General features: G+C 39.6%; 1 protein-coding gene across 7 annotated transcripts in view; it reads right to left on the bottom strand.

Moving 5' to 3' along the window:
* Nucleotides 1-12712, bottom strand: part of ROS1 (ROS proto-oncogene 1, receptor tyrosine kinase) — a 71834-nt gene extending 59122 nt beyond the window's left edge. For 5 of the 7 annotated variants that reach the window (XR_011725290.1, XM_071741096.1, XM_071741097.1 and 2 more), the window contains exons 1-9: nt 12397-12711; nt 10608-10661; nt 8881-8940; nt 8263-8289; nt 5260-5320; nt 3719-3867; nt 2255-2393; nt 1600-1801; nt 781-857 (exon numbers count right to left, since the gene is read on the bottom strand). Coding sequence is in view for 6 of the 7 variants with exons in the window: in XM_071741096.1 (XP_071597197.1) it covers nt 781-857; nt 1600-1801; nt 2255-2393; nt 3719-3867; nt 5260-5320; nt 8263-8289; nt 8881-8940; nt 10608-10661; nt 12397-12519 (892 nt within the window). In the remaining variant the exon portion in view is untranslated. Of the gene's footprint in view, nt 1-780; nt 858-1599; nt 1802-2254; nt 2394-3718; nt 3868-5259; nt 5321-8262; nt 8290-8880; nt 8941-10607; nt 10662-12396 lie in introns of all 7 variants that reach the window. The other 2 variants (XM_071741101.1, XM_071741099.1) reach the window with 2 other exon arrangements.
* Nucleotides 12713-20228: the final 7516 nt, after the last annotated feature.

Raw genomic sequence — 20228 nt, 5'->3', positions numbered from 1 at the left:
GTTATGGCTTAGGGTCAGCCAATCCCTACAGCAAGCCTCTGCGGCATCACCAGGTAAGGATATATCAGTGTCTCTAAGCTACCACAAAAAACAAAACAAACAAAAAACAAACAAACAAAAAACCCAAAACAAACAAAAAAAAAACCAAAACCAAACCCAAACACTAGGGAAGCTATAAGCTCAATTTCTCCAAGATGATTGGCAGATACAGAGACAAACTGAAAGTGTTGGTTTACTAGAGTTGAAGCATTTTCAAGTGTTTGACATCTGGATTTCCTCAGAAGGAGGGGAGCATCTTTGCTTTCTAAAGATACATTTTTAATTAATGTTTCTGCAATTCTTTGAGTGATACCTATAGTGTATCATTACTCATATTTACTAGTATAGTAAAATAAATACAGCCATGAAAGAGAAACAAAACCAGATGTGATTTAACATATTTGGCATGAAATATCTGAGGATTTTTGACAAATGATTTTCATACTAAAATATCATCCAGAAAATGACAGTGTGCCCTCTCAGTCACAGCCTCAGATCACTGAGGTGTTTTCCATCTCTAATACAACTCAAACCATACAGAAGTTTGAGCCTACCTGAATCTGTCTTAACCTAAAGAACGCGACTCTCTTACAGGCTATTGACTCCTCAGTGTTCAACTCCTTGTCACACACTCTTTAGAATCTAAATACTATTCTCTACAGCCAGGTGCATGGCTGTGTACAGAGGATGTGACTTTGTCTCCAGGAAGAGACAGCAATAAGGACTCTGCTGTTCTTGTACCTTTGGTTTCAGGGGTTGTGATGTTGGCTTCGGCAGGGGGTCCAGCACCAACTTCATTGACTGCCACAATACTGAACCTATGGCAAACCAAAGGCACAGGGTTTAGGTAGTAGGTTTCTTCTGAAGGATTGCTGGAGAAACATATTATCAAGTAAGGCAGCAGGTACAGAAGAGCTTGACTTTGGGAAAGTACCCATTTAAATGTAATTCTCTGGGAAATTTATAATAAAAATAAAACCAAACAGAATCTGAATTCTCCAAAGGTGAGACAACAATAGCAAATATGTTAGTTTCATGTATTTCACCATGCTGACCAATGGTTTCTTCAAAGAACAAGTAATTTCACAGATAAAGATGATGCTTCAAATTAAGATTTAAAATTGGTTTTCAAACACAGAAGAGCAACTCAATTTCATTTCAAATATCAGTGCAAAGAGAACACGGGCACTTTTGTTTAACAAAAATGAAGGAATTTTTCAAGATGCTTAAAGGACTCGAGAAGACTGCTCTATTTTTCCTAAAACAAACTGAAGACATGCCTAATGGGCTTAAAAAATAAAAAACACACATCATTTAAGAAAATGCAACCTGCTACCCCTATATCAAATTACTTTTCTTACTTCTCCATCTGACTTTCACATGAGCAGTCAGTTCATCTGGGATAACACCATTATCTCAAGGGAGGTACCCTTGCTTTTGGTAAGAATGTAAGCAAATAGTGTAATTGTGAGGAAGTGGTACTTAGGCATACGTTGTATATAATCTAAGAAGGAAGTGCTCAGCACACTTGGTCATGTTGGTTATCTTCTCTTTTTTTACCTGTAAGTGCTGTTTGGGAAGGTGGAGTAGAACTGAAAGCTTTGTCCTCTTGAGGCTCCCAACAGTTTATGATTCTCACTGGTCAGAAGCAAGTTATACCCAACAATCAATCCATTGGGAAAAAGTGGTGGAGACCAACTAACTTCAACAGTGTTTGGGCTTGAACTCTGAATATCTTTAATGACTGGAGCTGTCGCAGGAGCTGCAAGAGACAGGAATTATTAACATTTATGAGGTTAATGATTTTGCTTTTTTAAGGTACATTTTTAGGTTTCATACCTGTTAATTCATTTATACTAATACATATGATTAGGAACACTGCATGATTTCAGCAATTCTTAACTTTCTTTAGTGTGCGGGAAAATTTCCCTCAAAAAAGTTCATGTGTTTAATTGTGCACAGAAATATCCAATGTGCCTTCACAAATTTGACCACGTACTTTTCTATGCATGCTTTTAAACTAAAAGGAGGAAGCAGCCCTAAATATTCTAGTTGAAGTAAAGGGGCTGTACCATTTTAGTTTGGTCTTCCACAGCTACCCAGCAGACAACAAATGCATCATTCTGAAGATTAAGCAACAATGTTTTCTGTGAAAGAAGCAACAAGGAAACCTAGAGGTTTTTGATAAAATGCAATTAATAGCATGATTCATTACCTCCAAAAGCATGTGTCCGGTAGCTGGGACTTGATGGAGAATGGAGCTGCAGCTGAGATGTTATGATCCAGACTACCCGAAACACATACTTTGTGAAGGCTTGAAGGTCTTTGACTGTATAGGAAGTTTCAGACACCACCTAGATCAATGCACAGACACAATCTTTTTTATTTCCTCCACCTTGCAGTTACTATGTTGAGTGTTGTCAGGGCAAAAGAGTTCTTAGACAACAAAATGCATATTTCAGGGTAATAAAGTGCAGCATCCTAAGCTTAAATAAGAGGAAATTCTGGAAGCTATTTTCACCACAGGCTTTGATTTTCCATCCTTTCAGCACTTGCCTCTTTTCTTCAGTACAAACTGCTGAATCTAAACAATGAATGGATGTGTGGAAGGACGGTTGCAACACAATAATAAATTTCAAGAATAAGTAAAAAATCTAAAACAATTACATACTATGGACAATGTATTTAAAACTGTTGCTACATACACTACAGGTTTAAAATCTGAAGATTCCTAGCTACATTAAAATATTTATGGTCTGAAGTAATTGTTCCCCGTTATTTCACCAATGATTAATTCAGAGGAACTTCCTGCTTAGCAAATTATCTTTACTTTTGATTTGTGGCACCAGCTTGCTGTGCTCTGTAACACGGTCCAATAGAGACGATGGCAAGATAACAAGCGTAGAGTTGACGCAAAAGAGCATAAAATGAGAATAACCATACTGAGTCAGAACAAACGTCTATTAGCCAAGTATTGTGTTTCGACAAGAGCTATATATCTCCATGGGAAGGTATACTAAATAGAAAGCCTACAGTTTTATTTCTCTAGAATACCCTCAATCTTTACTTTTATAAGCATGGCTCAACATGAAACGATGGCAGTGCTTGCATTTAGTAGACCCATATTTTTTTTCTTTCATTAATTTGTCCAGCACATTTTTGAAGTCCATTAAATAACTTTAGTAATTTTAATATTTAGTAGTTTTAATTCAGTGAGGAAATGCCTTCATTTGCTAGTGTGAACGTGCTACCTGCTTAGTTTCCATAGAGGTCCCTAGTTTCTACATCGGAGGAAACAAAGAGTAACAATCACTTCTCAGCTTCTCCGTGCTACTCATGATTTTGTAAACCTCTATCACATGCTTAATGTATTATCCAATATTTTTTATAAAATAAAATGAAGATCAGAGACAACAAACACAAGCCTGCAAGTACACTAGGAATTCTAACATGTTTTATGAATTTAACCGACTGATAGAAAAAGATAAAGGAATCACTTAAATTGCCAGTAAATTAGAGACACTTCTGCATCAAAATCTAATCGTTACTTTCATTTCTCAGGTGTTATGATTGCACTCTGTTTATAAATTTAAATTTATTTTTCCCCTGTGAGGCAGGACTGAACTATAAACAAGTCCAAGAAGCTATTTCTTTGGAAAGTAAAAGTGTCCTTCTTTACCTCTGTGTACTTCCAGTCTCCTGGGAGCTGATAGAACTTCCACTGGATAATATATTTGACCCCAGAGATGTTAGCTGGCTTCCACCCTAATGTGACATTGTGGCTTCCTATGATAGATGCAAATGGTGCTGCAGGCCTGTTCAAATAGTCTGAGAGGAAAATATAACACAACAGTAAGAAAATAACTTTCATAGCAATTTCAGGGTAAAAGTCTATTATGCCCTATACACACACGAAAGCTGTGAAGCCAACAAAAAACCAGGATTTAATATACTGAAAATGTTACTGAATTAATCACATGATATTGAGGATTGAGGATAGCCCTCGGGAGAAGGACTTGGGAGTGGAAGTGGATCAGAAATTTAACATAAGCCAAGAGTGTGCACTTGCAGCCCAGAAAGCCAACTGTGTCCTGGTCTGCAGAAAAAGAAGCATGGACAGTCAGCCAAGGGAGGTGATTCTCCCCCTCTACTCTGCTCTTGTGAGACCCCTCCTGGAGTCCTGTGTCCAGTTCTGAAGTCCCAAACATAAAGAAGGACACAGAGCTCCTGTAACATGTGCAGAGGAGAGACACTAAAATGGTCAGAGGGCTGGAGCACCTCCCCTATGCAGACAGGCTGAGGAAGTTGGGGTTGTTCAGTCTGGAGAAGAGGAGGCCTCAAGGTGATTTTATAGCAACCTTCCAATATCTGTAAGGGAACTACAGGAAAGCTGGGGTAGGGCTTTCTACATGGGTGAGAGGAAAAGGGGCAATGGTTTAAAATTTGAAGAGGGGAGATTTAGGCTAGACATTATGAAGAAATTCTTTTCTGTGAGCGTAGTGAGATGTTGGAACAGATTGCTAAGGGAAGTTGTGGCTGCCCCTTCCCTGTCAGTGTTCAAAGCCAGGTAGGATGGGGCCTTGAGCAATCTGACGTAGTGGGAGGTGTCCCTGCCCATGCAGGAGGGTCAGAACTAGATGATTTTTAAGGTCCCTTTCAACCCCAGCCATTCCATATTTTAAAGACAGTTTGATAAGTAACCCTGACCTGGGCCAAGCTCAATGTTAGTAATTGTGATTAAAACTCTGTGCGTAGGTAAATATACTCTAAGTTACAAGTAAAATTTTGCTGAATAGAAACCTGGTGAAGGTATTGAATATTCCTGAAGAGATTTTCAAGGAATCTATTTCAATAGCATTGTATTGGCCCAATTGTATTGCCAATTGTATTGGCAAGCTGTAGGAGATAAGCTGGCAATTGTTTCAAAGTAACAGGCACGTCAAGGATGAGTGTTTGACAAACAATCACATTAAATAGTTTAGATTTAATTCTAAAAGTCTCATGTCTATGAAAGGTGTGGAAAATAGTTTTACTTTGAGATATAGTTAACTTCTTTGTACTTGTTGAAAAGAAAAGAGCAGTGGTAATTTTCTAATTAATAAAAACACTCAAGACATTTTCATATTTTTTCAAAGAAGCCCAGGCAGTAAATTAATACTACAATCTTAAAACTGAACTTATCAGACTGTAAATTGGGCACAGGACTTTGTTCAGACTTACTCTGTGCTTCAGCTCCATATGCATCCTCTGCACGGCTACAGCCAAACTTACAGGAAATTGTCTGTTAAGGGTACAGAACTCACTGGTTAGTTTTGTGTAAGGGCACAATTTACTCCTAGAAATATGGAGACATGCTTTATATACATACAAATCCTGTGGAAATAACTACACTCTTTCTTAGAAATAGCAGTACCACAAACTCACTCCAAAGAGGTGTTCTTTTCATCATTTCACTGGGCACTGAATTAGGGTTCTCCTCCTTACACACTGTCCTTTTGTGGAAAGTACAAATATGGAACTACATTAAAGTTGGAAATATGCTTCAGTGACAGCCATTGAGTTAGGAAGTGATGGTTTTTAATATGTTAAAATGATACGTTACACATATTGGGTTTACCCTTTCCCACTTCATATATTTCCTATGAATGAGGCACAGTCATCCAAATGTAGTTCCAGTGAATTTTCAAAATAGTTGAAGTTAGTAATTTTTAAGAGCAGAAATACCTAATTCACACTTCCTTGTCAGTAGTTACTCCTTGTGGTACACTCATGTCTAGAAGCTGCAAACATAACAAATATCCCAGGGCAGCAAGTTCTCCACACTCAAATCCTGAGAACATAAAACCCCTAAGAGTTTTCAGTTTAGGTAGGAAAAAAAGGTATAGTGCTACTCTACTTTATGTGTAGAGAATTTAAGAGGTAGTAAGATTTCTTTTACTGGATCTTAGTGGATCTCTCTTTAAAGTTACATGTAAGACTGAGTATACTGGAAAGACAAAACTTTTGAGAAGTGATGGTTTGAGCTCTTCTACACAGTTACTTTTTGGAGGCCCATTTTATCCTGCAATTTCATTTGGCCTATAAAATCTTGAAGATTTTCTTTATACAAGTGCTAATTAACCTTTAGATCACCCAGAAGCAATTCGTTATGTTCATAACCAGAGAAATAAAATACCTCCAAGTCAGTTAGGAAAAGGGCCCTGAAGATGATAAGAGGGCTGGAGGACTTCTCCTATGAAGAGATGCTGATAGATTTGGGGCTATTCAGCCTGGAAGAGAGAAGGCTCTGGGGACACTCTATAGCAGCCTTCCAATACTTGAAGGGGTCTACAGGAAAGCTGGGGAGAGGCTTTTTAGAAGGGTGTGTAGTGATAGGACAAGGGGTAATGGTTTTAAAGTGGAAAAGGGGAGATTTAGGTTGGACATTAGGAAGAAAGTCTTCACTGTGAGGGTAGTGAGAGACTGGAGCAGGTTGCCCAGGAAAGTTGTGGCTTCCTTCTTCTTGGAAGTGTCCAAAACCAAGCTGGATGGGGCTTGGAGCAATCTGGTCTAGAGGGAGGTGTTCCTGCCAATGCAGGGGGGGTTACAACTAGATGATCCTTAACGTCTCTTCCACCCAAACCATCCTATAATTATTATCGTTGTTGGGAAGCAAAGATCAAGGTAATGGCAGACACCAGTTATCAACTGTACAGTTGATATGCAGTTTTCATTTGCCACCAAGATTTTTTTAATTTGTAGGGCATAGTGTCCCCAGGTTACACACCGATTCGTAGTGCCTTCTGCTTCATGTAACACAGACATTTCTGATCATTTGGTTTCTGTGATGTATTTGCTTTTTTCTTCTGATCTTTGTCCGAACTATAATTCCAAATTTGCTTGAGGTAAGAGGATTACTAAAGCTCCTAACCCTGGAAATTTTAAGGGAAGATTGCCATCTGCTCTGCCTGAAAACAAGAAATCCTCATATATCCTCTCCATTGATCAGAGCTGCCCCTGTGTGAGCCAGATTCTGCTGCCCTTCCTTGTGAATATTCTCACCAAATTCAGTGATGATCCTCTGTTCCTAAGGTAAGAGGCAATATCTATGAGGAATACTACTACCAGATTTCAGTGCCAAGGTGTATTTACAGCATAGAGCTGAGCCAGCTCCAAAGGAAAGGTCACAGTCTTACTCCCCCCTCTTTTTCCCTGCAGACAGCAATGACAATCTGCAGACAGTGACCTGGTGCTCCTCTGACCATGTAGGGAGTCAAACTAAACAGCTGATCCAGGGGAAAAACAGTCCTGCAGAAGCTCTTGCGGAGCTAGTGAATTTTAAAGGAATATCGTGTGGCCACAGGGAAAATAAATAAATAAATAAATAAAATAAATCCAACCTCACACTAATTCTCTTTCTGCAAAAGTTAGTTGATATTTCCTGAGCTGTTCCTACACTCCAAATACAAAATTTAGCATCTTCATAAACTTCTTTCACCGTCACAGTTTCACAGATTAAAAAGCATTTTTTAAAAATTAGCCTTTTCAATCAAAGTTCCAGATTGACAATCAGTTCTTGTCCCAGTCAGGACATCCCATCCTGCATTCTATGTTCTTTCTAAAGGGTCTTCAGAAAGGCACTGTCTCTTTAGCAGCCCTTAGTTGCCTCATACTTCTCACTGTAAATGACAGTCCTTCAGCAGCACAGATCAGGTATTTCCCAGTTGAGGTCTCTTTCTAAAGGACCTCACGTTGCCTTTCACTGAATTGCATTTTACTTCATTTCTACTCTCAGTGAAGGGTGTGCTTTGCCTTCTAGGTCCCACTGCTTGTTTCCTCTTCTCGCCAAGCTGGTGCCATACCAGCCTTAGTAAACATTCTCTCTGGTTCATCTTTGATGGCAGTAACAACAAACTGGATTAAAAAAGGACCACTATGAGAGCCTAGAATATAGTTTATATAGGTCTCTACCACATTCTCTACTGGTATAATTAGTCTGCTTTCTTTAAAGCAATAGTCTTTGCTAAACAGCAATTTTTAATGCAAACATGTCCTTGGCAACTATGCTGTAAAGAAAGGATTCAGGTGTTTAACTCATTCTTTAAGGAGCACAAAACCATTAGACCTGGGCTGATAAGTCTATGTATCTACTTTTTATTTCTTAGCACTATATGGACATAGTAATCACTGAAATCATGATTTTAATTTTTTTTTTTTTAATTGATCTGATAACATTTAACTTACCTCACATGCTCTGGTGTATGTCTTATTCTGCCAAGAAGCAAATCAATACAGTACAGGATTAGCATAAATACATTCACATAGTATTTCAAACAGATAATATCAATTAATCAGAACTTTCTTACAGTAAAAGTACACTACAAAACCTTATCACTGGCAAATACAAAAGAAGGAAAGCTTACACTTGAAAAACCAGAAAGTCAACATTAAAAAGATGCCAAGGAGCTTGAGGTTTCAAGAGGTCCAGAAAAAAGGGAAGTTTAAAAACAATCATGGCAATTGTCCCAGACCAATGCAAATTCTTACCCATCCAGTTTAGTAAAAACAAGAAATCAATGTGGGAAAGACCATGTGCCAACCTGGGTGGGTGGCTGAGCTTAATGAACTGTAAAATGTCCCACATTTTGACAAACACAATGGAAACTTTTGATATTACAGGTAACTCCCATAGCAAGAATACTGACTTCCCAGAAGAATTTATAAGTGTGCTGAGAAAAATATGGACATTATGTCTTTCCACAGAAACTCTGCTCTGGTTATGTTTTCCACATCTGCCATTGGATTAGGTACTTGATGGACTGGAGACAAGTGCTACAGAGCCGTGGCTAAGGCAATACTCACACATTTCAGTGGGCAATTGATTTGCACCGTTGCATTCCAAAACTGACATCCCTGTGTGCACTGCAAAGACAGACAATGGCATTAAAAAATACTTTAAACCCACTTTTTTTTAAAGAGAAGGGATACTCCAGTGCTAAGAGTGAGAACAACAGTTGATTTCCAGCTGCAGTAAAACATTCTGAATGACCAAATCACATTCGTAGCAATGAAGTAGGCACTGTTAGCACTTAAAGTCTGTAACAAAAGTATTAACAATATCAAAGATTATAAAGTACTCAGATACTGCAGTAAAGGAGTTATGTTGTGCTTTTCCTAATATAAAATCAAATATAGAGAAGAAGATAAATCATTCTTAGAGACTGTTTTGTGCAAAACAGTAAGATGTTCAACTATCTGGTCAGCTCTGGTAAAGCCTTTGATACTCTTACGTTTCCTGGGAACAGCAAAAAGACTGCAGAACACCTGAACACACCATGACTATCACTTGGGGAAGAGTTCTCAGCTTTACATAGGCCTTGGAAATGGGTTGATACACAGCTCCAGGGGCAGAAGGAACTCTGGTTCTGACAGACCATGTTCAGTTTTGCTCTGAGAACAAATCACCCAGCCAGCCATGATGTGGGTGTCCAGTGCTCCCTCTTTCCCAGCTTTATTTTTACCATTCATTCTCTGTGGAGAAGTAACACACACAGAGCATGCAGCACAACCAAGCACAGTGGAAAGCTGTTCAGCACAAGCCCCACACTCTCCAACATGCAAGGCTTTGGCTTTAAAACCATGAGTTTTCAAAGGCATAACTAAATATGAAGTGGTTTGTGTTTGATGTTGGCCCTTGTTTATTCTGTCTCATCTACGTCTTATTGGTAATTTCTCTTAATGTACATTTTTCTTTTTAAAAATAAAAAAGTTGAAAGGGAACAATTTTTGAAGCAACAGACTCTGGTATCAAGCATTGCAAAGCCTCATGAAAAAAAGTTGAAAGACTCGATAATACTGTGCAAATATACACAGCAACCTAAATAGGTGAGTCAGCCTTGCTAGGTATTGTCATGACAACTCAGACTTTTATGGTCCCAGCATCATAAATGATACACCCTTGCTAGATGCCAGGTGCTGAGAAGTTTCTAGTGGAAAATTTTCTCTGTGGAAAATATTGATAAGTTCACCACTCCTCAAAGAAAATATATAACTGCCAGCACTCAAAATCTTACTTAGGACAGCATCAGCTAAAGACCTCACAAGGATACTGCTATGGAAAGCTCATGTTAAGATAAAGATCACCCCATGATAGATACAACCATTTGAAGTCCTACAGAACTCTAAATTTTCAACAAATGTAATTTTAAGTTTTCTCCCATCAAATCACTGAGACAGGGAAACACACTACTTGACTACAAAAGTATCTGAGTAAATTATTCACATTTTTGAAAGAACACTGATTTTTACTTATCTTCTCAAAAACGAGTGATTATGAATCTTGTAGATCACAAATGTAAACATGACTCAGAGCAGAGCACCACTCCCTTTGCATATTTTCTTTAAACAAAAACAACAGTTGTTTCTTTAATAATTCGAGCCCGGTCTCAGCACACAACCTAGTGACTTATGCCAGACAGGCAACTGTGCAAATTTACATTAAGTTTTTGACAATGTGACCATTGTACCCATTTTATTCAAGAAGCAATAACATAAAACATCAGTAATTAGCAAAGTAAACCATTACTCACTGCTCCAGTGATGTCACTAACATTGCAAAGGTTAGTAATTCCAACTTCTCCTTCCTATAAGAGAAATACAAACATTTTTCCAGAGATTCAAAATGCTTCCCCGAAATTCTTTGATTAAAATATATTATAGCATTAGTTTCTTGTAAAAATTTTTTTCTTTGACTAATGCTTCCTCATTTGAAGAAATTTTTTGTTGGTACACCAGTAGCATCTCATTTCAAACCAATTTCAGAGTACTATAGAACAAGGACAGTGGCAGAATCAGCTGCTGTTAATTAAATTATTTCAGGTAGGAATTTGGCTCTCATCTCCTGATTCTGCTTCACTGAGTCAACAGCAAAGGCTTCATGAATATCTTGCACATAAACGACAAAGACAAGTGGCTTAAACCTCTTGGGAGCAGGAAGACTTTCCTTCAAGCTAAATGCCTTTTGTCTGGCCTTCTTTTGAAGGGATTTCATGCAACCATATGGTGACCACTCTTCCTTTCCTGCCAAAAGTGCTCTTGAGCGTGGGTGCCTATTTTTTCACATCATGCAAAGTGTGCAAAACCAGTCACTGCCTGTGAAGTGCAAATGATTTGACAATGTATCTCACAGCCTTGGAGAAGCTGAATGTTAGGTCTTAAGCTTCATCCTGCAGAAAGGTAAGAGTGCCCTTAACAAAATGATTTCCAGAAGAAAGTTTCAGCACGCTGGGCACACTGTGACAGTAGGGGGAAATCAAAAGTGTCACGAAGCAAATGTGAACACAATCAGTAGACTGGAGGAGAAAAATAAGATTTACAGCTCTCAGACTCCAAGATTTTATTTTTCTTATCTGATCTGTTACACAGTATGTTCACTGAACACGAATGCGATTTTCCTGTCTTTCAAAGCTGGTAGGAACAGTAACTTATTTCTTATTCTGAATTAATTTAAGCTTAAATCAAAGGATTCCTGTTAAAGTTATCATTGCAGGATAAGCTTTCACCAGGGAAGGTAATTAATTCTTTCGCTGGTGAAGAAGTTAGAAATAGTTTTAAAGGGCATATTTAAAGGAAAAGAAACATGTATGAAATAAAATGGAGCAGGTGATAGTCTCTCTGCAGCAGGTTTCCAGTTATTTAGTCCCAGGGCACAAAATGTCCTTTTTTACAGAGCAAAAGTACATGCTCTTCTAAACAACACAGACATTTCAAACAAATAGAAACACGGTGGTAACTACTGAAAGCTTCATGTAGAATTGTTGTGTGGATTTGAGAGGTTTTGCTTACCTTTGTCATGTATCAGTAGAGGCAAAAATAATAAATTCCACTTGACTACTAAAACATACACTAAGGAAGCATAAAATTAAGGACCTATTAACTTACTGTAATACTTAAAGAAATATCCACAATTTCAAGCATAATTGACTTTAAAAAGAAGTCGAAACTAGTTCAGGATGATTGTGCAGGCCACGGAGTCTCAATTCCTTGTGAATTTACAGTTTTCCTAGGTTTATATAAGAAAAGTCATAGACTAGACCCAGACAGTCAAGTAAAGCAAAGAAACTGAAAGAACAAAGGTTTCTCTCCTCCACACTCCAGGGTCTTTAGAATTTATAGTAATTTAAGGAATTTTATATATGTATATAAAGACTTTTTAAAAATAAAACCCATGCAATCTGGTGAATGGGATTTCTTCCCCACTCTTTTGCTCAGAAACATTCTTTAAAATATTTTGAAAAAGCTCATACGTCATAGAAAATTCTTACAGTGCTAGCAACCATCTATGTTTCAAAAGAATAAGTATAGTTTTTCAAAACTTACCAGGTTATTCATACATAAGTTTTGACAATTTTTTGAGAAAGTACAGTACACTGCAGAAATCCATACAGAGAAGAAAGCAGCAAGTCTGTTTAGCTGGAGATCCCCCAGGCAGGTGTTCCTCATAACTTAAACAGTTTCATCTGGCAGTCTGATTCTGTCCTGGATTTGGCCATGCAAACTCCTTTTCGTCTAGATGACAGAGATGCAACTGTGAAATCTCTGCATTTCAGTTTATTAAGTATTTTTTTTTGTTTACACTCCGGTCCTTCAACAACTTTTCAGCTTCCTGGAGCACTTGTCTTGAAATTGCACAACATCTATTTCATAGTTTCTTATTAAACCACTGAAACAAAAGAGCTGGCCAATAAATGTCAGCGTATTTCCTTACACAAATATCATTAACGTAAAGAGGAAACTAAGCACAATGCTTTCAATCAGGTGTTCCAAACAACAGGGAAACAGGGGGAGAGGGAGAGAAAACTACCTTAATCTTCATTTCTACTATGATTAAGCTATTTCTAAATATTTTCAAATGGATGCACCTAAGAAAAATTGCTTTTAATTATGAATAGCCTTGTTAAAACACTACAATTCATATCAATCAGTACAAAAATGTAAATGAATTCTCTATTTTAATTACTGTTTTCAAATGTTTCATTTCAACACCAAAATATCAGTCAAGCCAAACCCCTCTCTGTCTTCTGATGTAACCAGAGCCATTTTGTTAGGGGGTCTCTACATGAGTGGGCACAGTCATACTAATAACTTCATGCCCATATCATGGAAGAAAATTGAAGCTGACAGATAAATGACATATCTGATTTATAAAGACAGGAAGAATCCTACATAAAGTTGGAGACTCACATTAAAGAGGTCAGTGGGAATTCAAGTTTAAGGCTCATCCAGCTTCCAGAATGTATCCGCAGAGTCATTCTGTGAACTGCAATAGGAATTATAAGTAATAATATATTAATCATAAATAAAATCTGCTATTTTATAAATAGCATAACACTTTAATGATCAGCTTAAACTGACACACCCTGTCATTGCTGCTTTAAGAGGGGACACACACTTTCCCACCACACCTAAATGCTTGTTCACCTTCCTAAGCCTCACTCACTTGCCAAGCAAATATTTCTGCAGTCATGTGATAAACCTGGATGAGAATCTGGTTAAAACTAATCCAGAAGCAACAGAAGTGTATTAGTTATCATTAAACTGATGCTGTTCTCTCTGATTCAGGCTGCTGCACACCTACATGTGCTGCCATACCCCACCATGGTAAATGAAAAGAGCATCAAGACAGGAGCAAAGAATAAGCTGGGCTTATTGAGCCAATGGATGTTGCCAAGCACATGATTCAAAAAGTTGTCAGAGCAAACAAAGGCTTTGTAGAGAAGGCTTCCTCCTTTTCCTCCACTTGTCCTGGGAAGCATTAAGGGGTTTCCTTATGCAATATTTCAGCCTCCTCAGGGAGCTGCTAGACAAGAACAAGATTTATGTAAAGTGAGCTTAATTTTCAGCTAAGGGCTGTCAGCTGCCCAGGTGAGGGTGAGTTAATGCTTCGTTAGCTTATCACTTCTCCACTCCAGAAGGGTGCTGCTCCACCCTCCAGCCCACCAGCAAAGCTGATCAAGAGGGAACTCTATAGCTCTAGCCAAAATAAGCCAGTTTAGTCCGACTGTGTAAATAGTAGTTCTTTGCTAATCCAGGTCATCTAGGCTGAAGAAGCTTTGTCAGAGCTCACGTGAGTAGCAAAACTGAAGAGGAATCTGGAGAGAGGCAGCTGTAGGCTGTAATTTCTTCCTGAAGCGGAGCATTTTGTGCTTTGGCTAGATATTCAGTATTTGGTCTCTAGGTCTCTACTAGGAAATTAAATTTACCCACACCCTAGCAGGTGGCCTAGAATAACTAAGATCTGTACTCTAAAAAACCACTCATACTCCAGGAGAGAATGGCCACAATGAGAACACTTATGAGAAGTGGCTTCTAGCTCTTACTAACTCCATAACTGCTCACGGATATTATTTGGGCTAGTACTGACGTGGACCAGAACAAGCAGGGACAACTCTAACAATTTAACTGTTGATTTATGTCATAACTCAGGATTAGGAATGCTGCCTGTAGTAGCTATAAATTATGGATTTAGATGTAGCCCAGGTAAACAAGTATGTCTAAATTCAATTAAAAAAATTTAAAAAAAAATTTAAAAGCCCACATCTTTTAATTCCATTTATGTGATAACTCAGGATTAGGAACACTGCCTGTAATAGCTATAAATTATGGATTTAGATGTAGCCCAGGTAAACAAGTATGTCTAAATTCAATTAAAAAAAATAAATTTAAAAAGTTTTTAAAAGCCCACATATTTTAATTCCATTTATTTATCCAACACTTTGGGTTTTTGCTTTGTCTTTTAGAAATCAATATTTTTTTTGTCTTGGCTTTTGTTTAGGGATGTATGGGAGGAGCAATGGGAGGGCAGATGGACGTTAAGAAGTGTAATCAAAGTACATCTGACAGCCTAAAGAAGCCAGTAGCCACATAAAAATGTTCCCATTTGACGCTTAGTGTAAGGAAATTTGGCTACTTGTCAATTACACGCTGCTAACCCTTTCTTTATAACTGTAAATATTTGCAATTACTGATGCTGATAGTTCTTGTAGGTAAGAATTTGCACATTCACGTGTGTTCAGTACAAGTATAACTTGCACAAATGGGTCATTACTGCAATATAGTTTAAAAAATAGTAACATTAAAGACGTTATTCAAAAGCACATCTCGCTTCATGTGGCAGAAATTTTTCTTAGACTTCCAACACTGTCTTCCACCAGGTGTCACTGTAACATCCCACAAAACACTACCTTCAAAGGAAGGTAAAAAAAGGAATGAAACCTCCCCTTGTGTGTTTACAGTCACCTCACCCTTTGGATTTTTCATTTTAATTTCAAGAACTCTTCAGGAAAAGAATATTTATGGGCTTCAGAAACCGAACTTTGCTTTTTCGTAAACTCTGTAAATGATGGGGTATGTGTTATTAGGCACATCTCTTCCATGCAGCTGCATTCTGACACAGAACTAAGGATACAGACTCTGTGATAGAGCACTAGTAAACCTGGTCCTTTATATTATAGACTTATTTACAGAATGTAATTTCCTTCATCCCAAAATCCAGCACAGGGAGAGGATATAGAAGAGAGGAAACAGCCAATGAGGAGAAAAAAAGCAGTGTCAGTGACAGTCAGTAACAGAGAAAAGCAGACTGTGCTAAAATTCCTTACCTGAACAGCACTATATACTAGAGCACCTTAAAAAGTGGGGATTCACCTTATAAACTCCTGTGAGTGTAACATACAGACAATCAACATTTATAATAATAAATATGAGCTTTTATATATCTTGAGAAGCAAAATGCGCATTATTACTGTCGGTAAAGCAAGTAACTAACACCTCTTTATATTTTTATCTTTTTTTTTTTTTGTCATGATCAGTAAAGACAAATCTTCACTCTATGTGAGCATGCACTTACAGCAGCAGACTAAAATCACTGGATCGAGGTGGGTTGACTGCCTACCTTACACACACCCTGGTGCACAGACACAAATTGTTACCCCTACAGCCAGAGCAGTCTCTTGGAAAACAACCTCTGGGCTGCCAGAGGTTACAGCCCAAAACATTAACATAAACTGATGCCAACTTCAGGTTTTTTTCATACTACAGAATGAAATCTGTCAAATTTTCAGGCCAACTCACACCTGAAGCAGTCCAGGAGCCATGCCATCATCACTGCTCAAGTGGCAGCAATCTCCATCAAATAGGTAGTCGAAGCAGCTCAAGGTAATACCCACTCCAGCAATTTAATTTTAATCTGCTCCCATGTATGAATCAAACACCTAAAATCTCATCAAATGAAGCACCTCACCATGCATTTCCATTTAAACACATCTGTACGTAACATAACAAAACAACAGCACACAGCAGCAACAGGAAGGACCTCAAAAACAGAGGGGAGGGCTGGTAGGCAAGGGGGAGGAAACTCAAAGGCCCCATATGTTTACATCTGATTTGAACTGCCAGTTACATAGCCCTAAAAATTCCCTGAAGTTAGACCACATTCATGATTCTGGTCTTGGTGGAGGGTAAAGTTGTTAAAGGTGAGAAAGGGGAGACTCTCCCCTGCTCTGTAGCAACAGAGCAAAGCAATGGCAAGGAAAACCTCATCTTTTACTTATCAGTTTCTAACCCCTTTGTCTTGCAGGGGCAGCCTTGAAAAGAGATGTTGATGTGAAGCACTCACTAGCGGTGACAGATTTTTCACTCTTTTCCAAAAATCACAGATTCTCATTTTCCTTCCAGCAATGGGCCCTCATTAGCTTTTGAACTTCTGAGTAAAATAAGTGAACAAGAACCCTAAGGGCAAAAATGTTCTCACTGCCCTTGTCTCCCTCCCCTTTTATTTGTTAGTGCAACTGCTAAGGCAGCTGTTTTTCTGGCAATAGCTGCCAGTCAGTCAGGGAGAGCCAAGCACAAACAGAGGGAAGACCATACAAGAGAAACCCCCTGGAGTCTGGCTCAAGATTTATATCTATCTATCTCTGCAGATTAGAGCAGTGGGATTGGGGAGGGGGGAGAAACAGACTGTTAAACTGGATCAAATTATAAAGACAGTCATGCATGAGATACTTAGCTAAACCGGTCAGGAGACAGGGATTTGTTTATATTGATCTGCTGTAATGATGACTGGAGAAATGTCTCATTAAATGTTGTACAATGATGGATTTCAGACAAGGCAAATTTGAGCTGTAGAGATTAACAATAGCAAGAGATGCAAAAGCTAGGCCAGGCTTGAAAATACAAGGAAAGCTAAAGCACAACAAGGATCTGTAAATACGCTGTCAAAAAAAAAAATCAAATTAAAAAAAAAGATACTATATCAGGACTTAGTAAACTAGATTTGTATTACCGTCCTATATGACATCAGGAGAAAAAGAAAGCTGGCACAAAGTGACAATAAAAAAACCTTGCTGTTAAGCAGATAAAGCTTGTACTGCTTTTCATATTGCTTTTAAGAGGATAGGCTGGCAAGGTATTTGCAAGGCTCTGGTGATTTGTTCAACTATATTATCTGTTAGGTATCTTCTGATTGTATCTAATCAAATGTGCAGTCTGAAATTTGAAGAAAAATGGATTTCAACATACACAAGTAGCAGACAGGGCAACAGTGTCAGTATAAAATGGCTAGATGCAGCATGTCTGAAGAGAATTGCATGGACAAGATTTGCATGGGTTTTTAGAGAGAAACAGTTGGAAGAAGACTGCACATTGCAGACAGAGTGACTTACTGCTCTGAGTGTGTGGATCAGTGCATAAGAAGATATAAAACCAAGATTAGGAGAAAAAGACAAAAGATGCAGAAGCAGTAGTGTAGATTACGTGATCTTTGTAGAGATCCTCAGAGCAGTCAGATGCTCAGCCTGCATAAACATCTTCCATAAAAGGCTTTACCTCTGACAGATCCAGGTTTCCATGGTATTACAAAATACCTGAACATTTGATCTCCCTGTAGTCTCATAAACAGCTCATCTAGCAATCCAGAAGAGAGCCCATCTGCATGGAGTCTGGGACTGCCTGAGAAGCAGCAGTGCCTGCTGTGGGAGTCAGGAGTTGCAAAAGGATGGATTTGACCGTTTCAATCAACTGCCTGTGAAGGTGTTTTGTTGGAAAGCTGTTTGGATGCACTGCTCACTGACCTTTCAGTAAATATCTAGAGTTTCAGTCCCTGTCACCCAAAATTTCCTGTTCCTCTCCCCTTGGCTGAGCAGTGCTCATGGGTCCACAGCACTGCCACTGGTCCACAGGAAACAACCAGTAGCTCCCCTTCTCCACTCAAGCAAGAACAAAGCCACTTGCAGTAGCAACATAGATAAATAATAATTTAAAGCAAGGTCTCTAAAATATTTTTGAGCTTCCAACAAGCAAACACAGGCTTGTTACAAACAGCTGGAGATGTGTCTGATCCCTGATTGTTTAAGGGATAGGGAAACATCCTCTGGGAAGACCATGGTTAGGTGAGACTACTGATGTAAGAAATCCTGGGGGTGGTAACCCAGAACACCATTTCCACGTGCATTACCAGGTGGAAAGGTACATGCTGTGGGAAAACCAACTTTTTGTCTCTACTCACTAACATGTGCCACCACAGTAGGCAATCACCTCTTAAGACTTTATTCTCTAACCCTTTGGTGTACAAAGAAAAAGATGTGGCCTTTCCTCAGGAGACACTTGTTGCCCTGCTGGGAAAGCCTGAACATTCAGGGAAAGCCTGAACGTTCCTCCACAGCCCCCAAATTCAGATCAAGCCCTGCTGAGAGGGGGCTGATGCTGAGCCCCATGACCATGCACCCACTGCCCAGCTCTGGGGATGCCTAGGGCTTGGTCCCAGCTTCCCAAACACAGATTGCTGGTGACACCCACACTGTTTTAGGGTATCCCAGAGGTTTACCCAGGGCAGGCAGCATCTGAGCAGCCTGTACCCATGGGGCCCACCGGGACAGGGCATGTCCCATTCCTAGCCAAGGGCTGGGCAGCTGGGGGGCACCAGGACAGTGTCAGAGCTGTGCCAGGGCACCTCCCTGAGGATGGGCTGAGGCTGGGCAGGGATGCCTGCCCATGGCTCAATGCAAGCGTGCAGGACAGGGCTGTGGAAACTGGAGAACAGCCCTGCCACAGTGTTGCTGAGGCAGAGGGCTGATTGCCCCATGTGTCTGACATTGCATCCTGGGCTGTGGCAAGGGGCTGAGTCCCCGGGGCCGGGAAGGGACAGGCAGGGTCCCCTCAGGGCAGGTGTCACCACAGAGCAATAGAGGCCCCCTGTCCTTCTGGACCAGCAGCTGGGAGGCAGAGGGATCATCCAAGCATCTCAAAAGGCAGGAGGTGTGCCTGCTTAGGCCACTGAACCAAGCCTGACATCTCAATTGACCACAACAGCATCTGCCTGCATTTAAATGTATTGATTTTAAATTAATTACAATGCTTTAAAACAGCCTAATCTGCTGCAAGCTGTGTGCACACTGCCCCTAGAGCTTGCAGTGACTTGCTGTCAGACCCGCTGCAACGTGGTTGTTATCCAGTAGAACCAGCTTTTCCTTTTTGTTGGTTGAAGAAGTTTCCTGACATTTCCAAGGGAAATTTCCTTCCCAAGGAAGTTTTTGCATAAAGAACTCAGGCAGATGCCAGAGCAAGCAAGGGGGGCAGGCACACAAATCCACACCTACACCTGAACACTAATGGTGAGGGTGCACACCCAGGCAGAGAGGATTTATCACCCTGTGAAAAGAGAACAGCCCTGACATTTCACTCCACCTTTTCCTGCTACCATGTTCCCAGACCTGAGTTTCCCTTGACTCATCTGTGTGGTCATTCCCCTTGCACGAGCGCTGGTGGTTTTTTGATCATCTACTGAACTAAAGCAGGTCCCTGACACAGCAGAAAGTAATTCACGTTGTTGTCAAGAAAATGTTCTGCTGGCTCAGCAAGTTGAATTGGCTCAACACAACATCAGGCAAGCACCAGGAAGAGGGGAAGTGAGGCCAAGAAAGGGACCCTTTGACCGGGCATGTTTGAACCTTCAGTCTGCTGCTGCTATTGTTAACTAAATTTAGATCTGAGGATACATCATTGCCCCTTAACAGAGAGAAGCCTGGGGAGCTGAGTCTGGTGCTCATGATGTGTTTGAACGTGATCTTGCACAATAGAGCAGTGACCTCTCACTGCATTATGATAATACAAATAATAAGGGTTGGCCTTTAATTATGAGCACATCTGGACTCCCA

The sequence above is a fragment of the Heliangelus exortis genome, chromosome 3 (genome assembly GCF_036169615.1).
Source record: "Heliangelus exortis chromosome 3, bHelExo1.hap1, whole genome shotgun sequence".
NCBI lineage: Eukaryota > Metazoa > Chordata > Aves > Apodiformes > Trochilidae > Heliangelus > Heliangelus exortis.
The sequence above is the reverse complement of the archived record's forward strand: the minus strand, read 5'-3'. Positions and strand labels throughout refer to the sequence as shown.